Source organism: Athene cunicularia (assembly GCF_003259725.1).
Source record: "Athene cunicularia isolate RWA chromosome 1 unlocalized genomic scaffold, athCun1 chr1_part2, whole genome shotgun sequence".
Classification (NCBI taxonomy): Eukaryota; Metazoa; Chordata; class Aves; order Strigiformes; family Strigidae; genus Athene; species Athene cunicularia.
The window spans coordinates 20,142,449-20,156,205 of record NW_020799092.1 but is presented as its reverse complement, the minus strand read 5'-3'; the positions used below and the strand labels follow the sequence as shown (position 1 = coordinate 20,156,205).

General features: G+C 38.6%; 1 protein-coding gene across 1 annotated transcript in view; it reads right to left on the bottom strand.

The window, feature by feature from the left end:
* Positions 1 to 480: 480 nt before the first annotated feature.
* Positions 481 to 13,757, bottom strand: part of POLR3B (RNA polymerase III subunit B) — an 80,718-nt gene continuing 67,441 nt past the window's right edge. The window contains exons 26-28 of the mRNA XM_026867887.1: positions 11,620 to 11,733; positions 5,761 to 5,934; positions 481 to 1,038 (exon numbers count right to left, since the gene is read on the bottom strand). Coding sequence (XP_026723688.1) covers positions 909 to 1,038; positions 5,761 to 5,934; positions 11,620 to 11,733 — 418 coding nt within the window. The 3' untranslated portion in view covers positions 481 to 908. The remainder of the gene's footprint in view (positions 1,039 to 5,760; positions 5,935 to 11,619; positions 11,734 to 13,757) is intronic.

Below are 13,757 nucleotides of genomic sequence, written 5' to 3'. Positions count from 1 at the left end.
TTTTGTTCTAACTTAATAGTTCTTTTGTTCTCAAAAAAAGTTTTAGCTATGCCCATATTTTAAAAAAGTTCTGAAGTCCTAGGACAGCATACCTAATGTTTGCAGCCTGTTTTCAGGGCTTTGCACCAGCGTATTGTTAAATCCAGTATACTCAGTGAGAATTGAATGGATATCTGAAAGCTGTATCATGCACTTGCCCCATATGCAGTCACACACCTTGAACTTCCTGGGAACTGCGTATGTTTAGCTTAAAGCGGATTGACAGCATAATCACACCATTGCTTGCACACAAATGCACCTGCAGACTGAAATCTCAAAACATCTGATTTCAAGTTCTCAAGAAAGCAGTTTCATTTCTCTAAGCCTGACACTAACAAAATTTTAATGCTTTAACAAAATGCTTTAGGAAGAAGAAAATGGTTTAGACATTATAAGAAGGCTTTATCATCCTTACACAACCATTAACACATATTCAAGTAGTATTATTTAAAACCTTTATTAGTCTTTCATATTACACTGGTCTGGAAAATGCTTTTAACCTCTGCGAATACGATGTACAAGCCCTAGTCCAGCAAACCACTTTTCAAAACTGAGCATGGGGTTGTTCGAAGTGATGCAAGTGCTTTGCTGGATCATGGCCTTACTCCACAATTCCCACATGTCCTGTTCACTCAGACTAATCAAGGCTTTCAGAACTGCTCCTAGTGTATTCTATTGACAGAGTCTCCTCTGTCAACTTAAAAACAAGTAGGATCTGTAAGAAAGATTTCTTACACTGTCTTGCACTTCCCTTCTACCCGCTCAGGTTTTAGTTATTCCTGTTCACCAAAAAAAAAAAAAAATCTTCCCGTTATATATGCTGGATTTCAATTTCTGTAAAGTACTTTTTTCCATCTTTTTCATCTTGTTCATTCATTGTACTTGGATAGTTTTAGCCTAGGTATGATGTTCATTGACTGCAGTTCTTGGAATAAAAGTTTACAGGCATAAGGTATGCGCAGAGAAGACACATGACATGATGATTTGCAGTAGTGGCACCTAGGGAAACAAACAAAAAGAAAGTCAGAGTTGGTGCATAGATGAAGCTCTGCAGAAAAAAACCTCAGTTGCCACTATACTGGTTTCTTTGTCTGCCTGCATTTAAACACTAGGCTCAGTCCTAGAAAGAGCCAAGTGCTTGAGACATATTTTAGCGCTTAAGTCAGTCAAAACTTCAAGCCCTTAAATAATCCGACTGAAATCAATAGGAGCTTAATGTGAACCTGCACTTTTTGTGGAGGAGAATCACAATGCTCAGTACTAACAGGACTGACTTCTTCTTTACCACCCATGTAACTGCCAACACAAACTCAGCATTGCATAATGAGAGAAAGGAGATGAACAAAACTAAGTATTTCTGAGAACATTGTTAATGGTCCAGTTTCTGTCTTATATATATCACAAGACAGAGGCAGGAAGAAATCAGGTTCACACTTAGTTTTTTTCCTTATATGCAGTTTCACCCTGTAATGTCTCAAATGAGCTCATATTCCAGAAAAGAGGCATCTCTCACCTCTATGTGAACAGCCAAAGTTTTAGTCAAGACAGGAAGCAAGTAAAACTGCTTTCACACATATTCTTTGTGCTCTTTACTCAAATGAAATCTTAACATCATGAGGGGAAAGGGATATATATATTGTCACATAGATATATTCTTAACCATATAAGGACTAGACAGGCTGGTCACTCAGCCATCTTTCCAATATCGGGACTCGAATTCAGTAGTGGTAGCAGCTGTTTAAATGCTTTAATTTCATCTCTCTGTACCCAGAAAGGAAATCTTTCTTATAAATATCAGTTTCTAACCTCCCTATTTCCTCATTCTCCTGCATATGCCATCTTTTGGTTTTGGAGAGTTGAGAAAGCCAGGCCTTTGGGAACACAGAGTGACTCAGCATTTCCTAATGGTCTAACAAATCTCTTTTTGATTATGTGTTTCAAATTTGTATTTCTGGCATAAAATCGTAACAGTCTGAAGATCCAAGGAAGGAGGAATTAGCAAAATTCCTACACACTTCTGTGGTACAAAATGAGGCTGAGAGTCAACATTTAAAATAATACCAAAGTCACTTGTTTTTATTACCAGTGAACTTGACCTAGAGCACATGGAAGTCAGTGGGGGCAGGTCCAGTAAAGCTGGTTAGTGTTCCTAAGGTTCTTGGTTATGGGAGTTGGCATTAGACTTCGGGTTACTTTTTCAGCCTCTGTAACCTCTCTTTTACAGACACACTTAAAAAGCATGTCAAAGAACTCGTTATTTTCCAAGAAAACCGCGGCTGCCTTGACCTCCACATGCTCCATACTTGGGGTATTTCTTTTTTATTTTTTTAAACCAGGAGAGCTTTCAGCCAATGGTAGAGAAGCTTTAATTACATTTCTGCAGTTCATGATGAGTACCGAAGCTTCGCTTAGTCCCAGTAATTGCTCTGGCTTTGTGTAGATCTGACTACAAGCAGTTAGAAGGCAACAGACTGAACTGGGTGTTTCCCTGGAACATGCATCTCCTGTAGACACTGTTACATAGGGGAAATGTTACAGCTAGCATGCCTTTAAAACAGAATAGACCTCAATTGCAGGTTTGTAACTACCCCCCTTGTCCAAATTTATAGGGATAGGTAAATTTTTATGGTAGGATGAAGTGACCTAAGCAGAAGCCACTTTCTGATGATAACATAGTTGCTCTCAATAGAAGAAGCCTTACAGTAAGGCCTGGAAGTCTGATGAGACACTTTTCTGTTATGAGCACGTCTGGCATCTGATTACAGCTACTAGGCACTGAGGAGCAGAGAACACTCACCACACACAGGCTCAAAGCTACACCATTCTGGGCCTGCTTTGTACTTAGATGGGGATCACCTGGAAAGGTTAAGGTGCCATAAGCAAAAAGTACAAAGTTCTGTCAGAGATTACAGAAACCAAAAGACCATTTGGTACTAGGACTGATAATAAACTGGATAGGAAAAGGCAACTACGCCAAGGCTGAATCTGGACCAGAAACAAAATTTTTCTTCATGTAGATTTTAAAATGCTCGTACTCTAGGCATCAGAATAACTTATCATCATCAAAAAAAAGACCAAATTCTGCTCATTGCATTCAGTGGAGTCCTGCCCCTGAGCATCTGTACAACAGAAAAGTTGGAAAATTTGTATAAAACTGGTACATCACAGTAAGTTTCTAGTGTATTTTTTACAGGGATGAATTCTGTCACTGCCACAACAGGCCCCTTCCCCTGCAACAGTACCAGTTCAGGCCCCAACACTGATGTGCTGTCACTATCTTGCAGAAAAACATACCCAGAGACTAGTCCTTGTCTGGGAGGAAGGGCTCATGTTCCTTGAAACAAGTGCTCTTAATGCTGGCCACCAAACAATGTGTTTCCAAAAGATTTCTTGTAGCAATGTCTTATTAATGTCAGAATCACTGAAAAGGCCTGTTCGGAAGTTTGTCTTAATGACTTGGTCTCTACTGTGATGCTCATTATAGGGCCACTTCCTTCAGTTACTGGTAGACACAGCATATCACTTCACAGAAACTACCTCTTATTGATTACTCTCACACATCAGACAGCTTTTCACAGAATCAGATTGCAAGACTGTCTGGCTCTGTCTGAGAGAGTAGTTTCGTTCACAGTTATTTAAAAAGTTTCTAAACTTTGCTACAGACTTCAAAATATAAAATAAATTAACACCACCTTAAAAATAAAATGCGATACTATTTCTAAAGTTCAAATTCCTAATTTTCTTCAAGGTGCCCTCACTTCCCATGGTCTCTGAAAATCTTTATGGTCTGCTCTGAAAGCCAAGGTTTTATAAAAATAGAAGTGAGCTACATCTGCATGTGAGGCTTTTTTAAGGCAGCGCTTTACACAGTTACAAGTGGTTAGTTGTTTGACTTATGGCATGCCCTTCCTTTCAGACAACTTCCTTCAACTGTTATTTGCACTGCAGTAGTTTTAAGAGACCTGGATGAGAAAACAGGTCTTACATACAGTGTACACACACTCAAGAAAAACAGGCCTCTCAAAAATACTTACCGCACAAAAGCCAGTAGGCCAATGTCCAACTAAAAATCACCAACCACAATAAGATGCAGAGAGTAGGTCTTGTCTCTCCTCTGGATTTCACATGTGTTCACCTACCTCCACCTGAACTTCTGCTCCACAAGGAGCAGAACTGCTGCTGCTGTTAGCAGAAAAAAGTGGTGCTTGGTTTCTGGCCAGAAGCCATATGATTCGGAAGAAAGGTCTGAGCAAGGGCAGAAACAGTAGCTGTCTCTTTTACACTACACTACAAACCAAGAACACACCTTACTTTCCTACTTCATTATATCATGGAAAAATCACTCTCAAAGCACTGAAGTGAATAAAGTCCAATTTCCTGCCTCTCCCAAGATTGATATTAAGATCCAAGATGTAGCAAGTTTCCAACAATGTTCTTTTGAGGTTATTTAGAAATGAATCTTTCTGCTTCACCTTCCATCCAGGTCACCTGTTTTCACAATGCTTGCAACAAAGTTGTAGCTCATAAATTCCTATCGGTCTCACAAGTCTGTTTTTCTTCCTGGCTAAACCAAAACCAAGCTAAAGCAAAACATTTCCCTCACCTCTAAAGAACATAAAAAGAAGTTCCCATGTCTTCTAGTAATAGTGGTTTATTTCCAGCATGCTAGAGGCAACTTTAAATCTAGCATCTCAAAATGAGTGTAGAGAAAAGATGGTTAGAGCAGAGCCCAGTGTTACACATGGTGAACTTCACATAGTTTTAACATCCAGTGTTATGCTTCCCCTACATGGAAAACCAGTTTGTCTGCAGGAGACAAACTCAGTACCGGCTTAGGACCCAGAGTAAGACAGCAAGACCATTAGCGAGTCTAGAGATAAATTTCTTAGGGACAAGGCAGTTGGGCAGAAGCCAGCTGAATTTCCACCAGGCAGCTGATTGTTTCTCAGGCTCCAACATGGGATTGGTGCATTTGTCTGATGTTTTGAAGGAAGAGGCATTTGGGAGAGGCACAGTCAAAGAAAGTGGTACGCATGTGATTAGGAACTCTATAGCTAGCGAACAAGAAAGCAGGAGATGTTGCTTTTTTATCCCATTCTTCTGTGCTCACTTTCTCTCTTCAGCCTTGTGAGGTTCAACGTGTGATTGTAGCAGGAAGACCTGTGACTAGTCTAGCTAGTAATCTCATTTCTGATGCCAGAAGAGTCAAGAACATTGACAAAGCTATTTTCCCCTTTTCAAAAAACAGATTATATACAGGATTGGGTGTTTGCTAATCCCCTGCAAGGGTGGGAAGGAAGGCAGCAGACAGAGCAAAAGTAACTTTTCCCACAAGCACAGCTGGCTGTGGAAGACAATACCTGTGCTCCCACAACAGGGGAGACTCCTGGCCTGTTGTCTACATACTCACTTTAGTCCTAACTTCAATCAGACCATAACAAAGAACCATCTCCTGTCACCAATTTTCCAAATACCAATTTTGAACGTTGACACTCATTTTAAGGCACATGGGACTGTTAATCAGTGACTGTGAGCACTTTAAAACTGAGAAGCTCTATAACCAGGGGCAAGGTTCTCTTACATAGAGACATGTTTACTCTCTACCACTTTGCTTTATGCACCTGAGGTCAAGGGATTTTTTGAAATACGAATCATGTCACATGCACAAAGTGAGGAGGGGACACCGTGATTTACAAAAAGGATTACCATTAGACAACTTACCAGCCAGAGTACCCCAGCAAGCCACACTGTCCACAAACATCCACTTCAAAGGCATCACTTGAAATCATCAGTCTCTCCAGTAGAAGCATGCTGGCTCCATAACCTATCAAACAATCCCGTTCCATCTCTCCAAGACGTAAACCTCCATCACGGGATCGACCTTCAGTGGGTTGCCTTTGAAAAAAATATTTGAAAAAATGTATTTAGTATTCCAAACCATACATTCTACAACCATAGGAATGTCTGTCTTCAAACTGTAGGAACAGTACAAGATCAATGGACAACAGCATTCTACAAATCAGAGTTGCTGATCTTGCAAATGTGTTGTTCAAGCTGAAGCAATTAATCTTTGCTCTTGCACTAGCAATATAATATAGTTCTGTGGCAACTGCATCATAGTGAGTGGCAACTGCAGTGTCAGGCCACAACTCTTTACCTCACGGAATGTAGAAAGTAAGTGAAAACAGAAACAGACCAAATAGTATCCAAGACAATCCAGACACAGATTTGGTACTTTTTTTTGTTAATGAGACATTCATTATAGTTTTTAGCTAACTAAATGAAACAATATTCAGCAGCTTATGAATGAGTCAAACTAATGTTACAGCTGAAGTACAGCTAAAAACATTTTTGATCTGACAGAGAATACCGAAACAGAGCAGCAAATAAACAGTACTCATATTGCTAACTCATTATTGAAATCCTACTTTTTTCTTAAAAAAAAAGTAACATTTATCTAGGATTTTTTTTTTTTCATGCCTGACAGCTAATAAGACTAATTTTTATGTTGTATAGGTTCCTGGTTTTCTAGTTCTTCAACACAAATCAAATTCTGATTTTTTTTTGTCTGGAAAGACTTCCTGTCCTCAAGGTGCTAGAGGAAATTTTTACAAAGCAATGCAAGTATACACTCTAAATTCTGACGCAAAAAGTCAAAGTACAATATATTATTTAACATTATGACTGTTCAAGCCGATCTTGTTTTGTTGAACACAGTCAAAACTTTTAACCTTTTGTTACTGCAATTTCATACACTATCAGTTCTACTCTCATGTACTAGCACAATGTTGTAGAACTCTGGTTGCAAATATTAGAGTGAACTATGAAACCAAACCAATATTAAATTCCTGAAGCACTAATATATTGCATGCATTTTATCAAATATTTCCATCTTAGTATATTCCCTAAAATATGACAGCAAAGAGATGGAATTAAAAAAGTGTTATTGGCAATCGTAAGAGTCTTAATTTCTCAGTGAAGTCCCATGTTTATGTGCTGTTTCTGATACCTGCAGCAGTGTAATCCATCTAGAATACCCAAAGACTGATCTGGCCCATATCTTTTGGAGTATATTTTGTTTGTATTATTTCAAACAACTGAATTTTTTAAGCATACTAAATAAACCCAAGTTTTTGCCAACTTACTGCAATGCAGATAAAAGTATTTATAAAAGCCTTCAACATCTAATAATATTTTGTAACAAGTGTAAAAAAAATACCTAATTACCAGACCAAAATATCTTCTCAAGATGCAAGTTGTATCTGGTTTTAGAGGAAAGTGGTTTCTCTTACCCTGACGACACTGGAACCTTAAAACTAATCTGCTTGTAATTCAAATAATATTTTTCATTCATATAACCTTCTATTTTTCCCACTGTTGAGAGAATGGATAAAAGTTGTTTACATCCTGATTAAACTCTCTAGGGCCCCCTCCCCAGATGATGGCACCATCACTGTTCAGTTCTAAAGGACTAACCCTGTGGTGATTGCAGTTTCTCCTCTGAAGTCCCAAGAGGCAGATTTTAAAACCAACTGAGACCTCCAAAGATTCAGACATCTGCTGCAGTTCTAGAAATGCCTGAATCCCTTTTACCAACTGACTTCTGTAATATTACTTAATGCACAAGTCTACTTTCAAAAGTTTCATCAGGTGCTGTATCACAGAACGAAAGGACAAAATAGCTTTAAAATGTGAGTGCCAAAAAAGTCTCAATCCAATTAAGGGAAGATAAAAATTCTTGAAAAATGATGGGGTCTCAACTCCAGCCCTTTTAAGAGTTGATATGCCATGGATCTTCCAACAGACACAGGATAAAGATTTCTAAGGCAGCTGAAATCTTATTAAAAAAAACCACAAAAAGCCCCCCCCCAACAAAAAAACCCAGCTTGAGTCTTAAGCTCTTATGTGTTTTATTCCCACTGTCAAAATGACCTCATTAAAAAACCAAAACAAATAAAATCCTCCCTCCCTAAAAAGTAGTTTCCTGAAGTACCAAAAATTTCAGTATTTGAGATTGGGCCCTTGAAAAGAATCTATCTTATGCTCCCTAGCTGATCAGATTTATTACTTCTGGCTCACACGAGTCTGAAAATTCATCACACCAAAGGTTGTTTAAAATGTTAAAACAGTGTTTATAAAGTATCTGCGCTTCCCCTTTCCCACTACACACATGTATGCTGAAGGTGTTGCTCTGGGCAACTACTCCATTCTTTATTCTGAATATAACATTCTGAAAACAAGGCAGACTCTTAAAAATAAGATTGGGAACATAATTAAACAGAGATATTTTTAATATTTTTTTTAAAAGTTTGTAAAATTCTTAAAGGGTAAATAAAATGCAGTGATTCTTTAAATAAAAAAATAAGGCCAAATGGTCTTCAACACTGTCTGCTTCATTTAGAAAAAGAATAATTAACTTCAGTGTTTTTAAGCACATCAAGAATTTACTGGCATTAATTCTGCATATTCTGGAAGAATAGTGGGTTCAGCTTTATGGCCCTATTCTTTGCTTCATTGGCCAGTGAGGGGAAATAAGTCTACCCCCATGAATAAAAGCAGGCCTTGTAGGTCTCAGCAGATCTCCCTTGTGCCTGTTATGAAAAACCAGTGGCTAACTCAAAATGGAGTTGTTGGCTGAAATACTGACCTCCAAAAGCAGAGTATTACCTAGAAAAATGCTGCCTGAAGGAGGAGAATGTACCATGCTCCCAGAGCCCTAGTCAGAGAGGAGCCCTGACCAGTGTCATTACATTACTCCCTTGCAGTATAACAGGAACTGGCATATCTGATGAGTTCAAAAGACATGCAGGTGGCTGCTCTGACAATGTCCATCAAAACAACTATGCATGCAGAAAGCTTATATTGATCTCTTGTAAGGAAAACTAAAAGCAGTTTATCTATTAGAAAGATTTAGCAGGACTGGGTATCTAGGCAACACCATATATAGAACTATGTTTTAAATTAATTGTCAGCTACTCATGGCAAAATAAATTTAAGTATTGCATTCCATTTAACAAATACTAGTTTGGAGGGCAACATCCTGGTGTTTTTTGACCATGTTGACAAAGACTGCTGCTTTGCAATTCTACAAAGTCTTGTTTTAATCAGAACAATAACGAGAATTGGTGACGTTCAAGGAATTCAAGTCTTCTGTCTTACTCCAGATGGAAATACAGCTTTGGTCTGTCAGTTAAGGTACATTTGATATATAATAAAATGCATTTCAAGACAATGACAGCCAAATTCCATGCTGGAAGCTGTTACGGGATTACTTTTAAAACCAAAAAACAACGTTAGAGGCAATCTACTCTCCAGGAAGTGCAATGGATGATAAAACAATAACGAGTATGAAAGCTGGCAAAGTAGACTCTCTCAGCAGAGGCGATGGCAATAACAAAAGTTTAATTAGTTGAGGAAAAAAAAGAAGATTCCTAAAAGACTGGTCAAGAGGCAGCATAAACTGAACATTCATTAGCTTTCCTGAAAGTTAAAGAGCCCTAGCTACGTAGTATGATGCTACTGACTGGAAAAAAAGAATTCAAAGAAAGTAAGGGGTGGGGGAATCACATCACCTTCATCTTTACATGTAAACATTACCTTGACTTGGGACTTAGGTTTCCTTTAAATTCAGTATCTCTAAACAGCTGAGAAGTTGGGGAGACAATACAAAAGCAGATCAAGGTATTTGGGTAATCTAGGAGCTCCAGTAAAGCAGGTGCGTGCACCGTTAGCTAAGACAGCAAGTTTTCATTTTCACATGGAACACCAATACAATGATTAACACACTGAGGAACAGAAAATGGGGCTGACAGTCCATTATTTGAGAATATCACTTATGTTCATATTGGCAAGCAGCTGTGGTAGGAACAGCTGTGGTAGGAAATAATGGTTGTGCTACACTTGCTATTCTTAAGATGGTTAGTGGAAAAGTTCAGCCAAGAATTACAAAAACTTAGTGATTTCTCTCCCAGTTCCTGTACTGGTATTTACTTCCATGGAAAATGTGAGACAACTTCAGTTTGTCCTAGAGACAGCATGAGGTTGGAAAGCCAAAAGGCAAAGGAAATATGCAATGAAAAGCAAGAAAGATACTTCTGAATCAGGTACAGCAGACCTGCCTCTCCATTCTCTACTACTACATCAAAAGGTAGAAGCTGCACCTATTAAAAGGACAGACTTGCTAACTTGTACAGGCAGATAAGGCAGGAGAAGTGGATCAGCACATGATAAGAGGCATAAACATAAATTAAGAATTAAAGAATATCAATCATGCTTGTTATAGGGAAGAATAAGGGCAAGATAGATGTGACTTCGTGCTTACATCTCAAAAAGAGTACAAAAAGGACTGGTCAAAAAGAAGAGTACCACCACGCAACAGGTGAGGTATAAATGGTGTACGTGATAGTCCAGAAAGACTGGCAAAGAACATTTGGAATAATCTTTGCTAGAATATCGAAGACTAGCTGGCAGTTAACTTTCTGGCAAGATTTAGCAAATAGTCCTACTGTGATGGAGAGAGGTGGACTAAACAATTCACTAGAAACCTCCTCAAAGTAAAGCCTCTGGCACTGAAGTGCTTCTTGTAAGCCAGGAATATCAGGAATTTAGAACATGGGTGCAAGAAGCCATAGACCTGAAAAGCCAAAATGCTGGCTAGGCTTTAAGGAGGAAAGGTAAATAACAGCAGTGAAAGGAGGATGCTTCAAATTCTCCAAAGGTCCAGATAATATAAGCCCACCTCCAGGGGCTCATATTACTTATTACTCAGAGTACATCAGCTTGACTTCAAAATTCAATACCAGAAGATATCAACGTGGTAATCAACCTTTTTGCTGGGAGAAAAAAACAAGTTCAGGCTTAGTGCAATGATCATGACTCCAAAGGAACTGAGGACATATCTTTAACTGGGCAAATAAAATGGAGATCTATTGTTGGCACCTCTGTAAATTTTGCACTTTACAAGTGTGAAAGTGTTATTCTCCTGCATGGTACTGAACAATTGTGGACCAGCACATACAACCTAAACTCAGTTTTAGAGTTGAATGGAAAGGTCTGCAAGGAAAGTGCAGTATACCAGGGATGCACATTATTCTAATGATTTTTTACACTACATTAGGGCCAATGAATTTGTTGACAGGTGAAGACATGGGCTACATCAGTATTAACCTGATGAATACCAAGGGATGCTGAAATATTAAAAGAAATTTCTTCCTTCTATTCATACCTGATTTTGTAAAGGTACAAGTGTTAAAGAATAAAAAAATCCTCCTAAAATACCTATGGTATGCACAATCTGACAGGAGAGGCCCAGAGTGTGCACTGTGAATCTGCAAAAGGTATTTTTACCAACTGCTAGAAGTAAACTCAGTTTTGCACCACACAGAGCACATCTGGACATTCAGAACAACCTCCTGCCACAGTGTACTGTGAGAGTTTTTAAGTCTGTAACAGTATATTAACAGGTAGTTACATTTTGTGTCAAGTATCAAAAGGTAAACAAACTTAGTGGTATACCCATCAGTCAGCTGGGCAGACTTCTGAATACACATTAAGAATTTTGTGCTTAGCCTGTAACAATACCTGGTGAGCACTGCTCTGGGTCCTCGAGCTCTTGCATGCATTTTATCCAACACCATGTGCTTTAGTTTCTGATAATACACTGGGCCAAAATAGATATATGCTTCCAGAGGCTCCCTGAAGGAATAAAAAAAACCAAAACAAAACAAAACCAATATTCACAGTTAGCACATATTTACCTTGAGATAGACAAGAGTGTGGAGTACAGGAGAAATCTGAAACTACTTGGGAATCATGAGTCCTAGAAAAATATCTTTGGGCTTTCAGGGCAATCTGTCTGAAGACCCCCCAGGAAAGCCTTCTGAACACAAAACCAGTACGCTCCCAGCATCACATACTGCTGTATCCACTGTAGCGAGGAACAAGCTCTTGAACTCTGGCCATACGCTGCACAGACATGCTGCTATAGCTGCAGGTACCCGTTTCCGCTGTACCATGTTAAGTCCCTCCTCTGTCCGTGCAGGAGTGTTTCAATAGTGTCATCAGTAACCGATAAAGACTATAAATGTGTCAGACCCCGAAGAGTGACTTAATGTTTTTCTATTTACATTGCTTCACTTTACATCATTCATACACAAACCAAAGGTAAGCATATATGTCAACAAATACATGCAGTATAAAAGCTCAAAACATCATTTTTATAGGAGCACTTGAAATAATTTGCATTTGCAAGGATAGATTAGCACTGGCACACTATGAGCTTGACAGTCTTCCCATCCACTAATTCTCCCTGCGCACCACTTTGAAACACAGCCCAAGACCCAGAGGGGTGAAAGTCCTCCCTGAGCTGCTGTGCATCAGCACGGCTGCCCCTGCCGCACTGCTCAGCAGCTGCAGCCACAGGACAAAAACCACTGCCCTGGCTGACATGGGGGGCTCAGATGAGCCTGTAAAAGGGCTCTTGAGAACCGTATTTAGGCACTTGCATCAGCTTGGGAACATCTGTAATCAGTACAGAGGGTGCTACTGCATTCTATGAGTAGGTGTAATGGCTAAAGATTTCTGTGCTTAAAACACCCCCAATTGCAAGAACAGTGCCTAAAGATCAGAAAGCAACAGTTGAAAGCACTCAGTTATTTCTCAGCTATCATCTTCAGCACTAAGAACAACCAGATTTAACACAGGCAAACTCAGCACTGCCAATGATTTATTTTTTTAAAATATATGTGCAATGTAAAAACAAACAGAAGACAACAGTATTGCACCTCCCATTCAGAGTCATTACTGACATGATGCAGTATTATTCCAAATGCTGCCTATTGAAGAAACTAATAAAACTTAACTAGACATTATGAATTTGCAAACTTCCACATTGTTATGCAATCTGCCTTCAAATTTCATAACAAATAGATTAAGCATGACAAATTTGCTTGGAAGAATATCAGTATCCTAAAGTAAAGTCTCTAAATAGGGTACCACAAAATTGGAAGTTTGGGGATGGGGATTTTTAGAGCTAGATGATTTTATTCTCCCTAGAAAACAAGATTAGTCAGATTTGTTAAAAGTTACGATGATGTATGAACAGAAAGTGTTTCAAACACCAGGATACTTGATAGACAATTTATGGAATATGGAGTAAGGAAAGCAAAATCATCTCTCTGAAACAAAAAGCTAAACAACATATGGAAGAAGTTGGTAGGAAAAGCAATTAAAATGAAAAGTATTTTAAAAAAAAAATCCCTACAAAAGAGACCTAAACTTGTTCCTTGAAAAGAAGGGGATGGGGAGGTTAATAAAAATAGCAGGAAGGTAGGATTAAGATACATTTTGGAAGGGCAGGCATGTGAAGCCATATGGCCTTTTCCTGTTCCTAAACTATCTTATGTTCTTTGAACTCTGTGTCTCAGAAGCCAGTCTGATCAACACAGCAGGAAGTTTGCAGATTAGAGTATTATGCCAGACTGAATCATTGTGTAATCGAAAGAAGAAAAAAAAGAAAAAAGAACACACACACAATATTCCCAAGGAACAGACACCTGCCTCCAAATCCATATTTTACAGTACTATCAAAGTCAACATGAAAATGCTTATCTGATTTCAAGCATATAAAAGACTTGCTGCCAAGAGAAACTTGAAATTTCTTAAAATCTCTCAAAAAGAAACCCTTGATTTTACCTTTTTTGTCATGCAGTAGAAGTTGA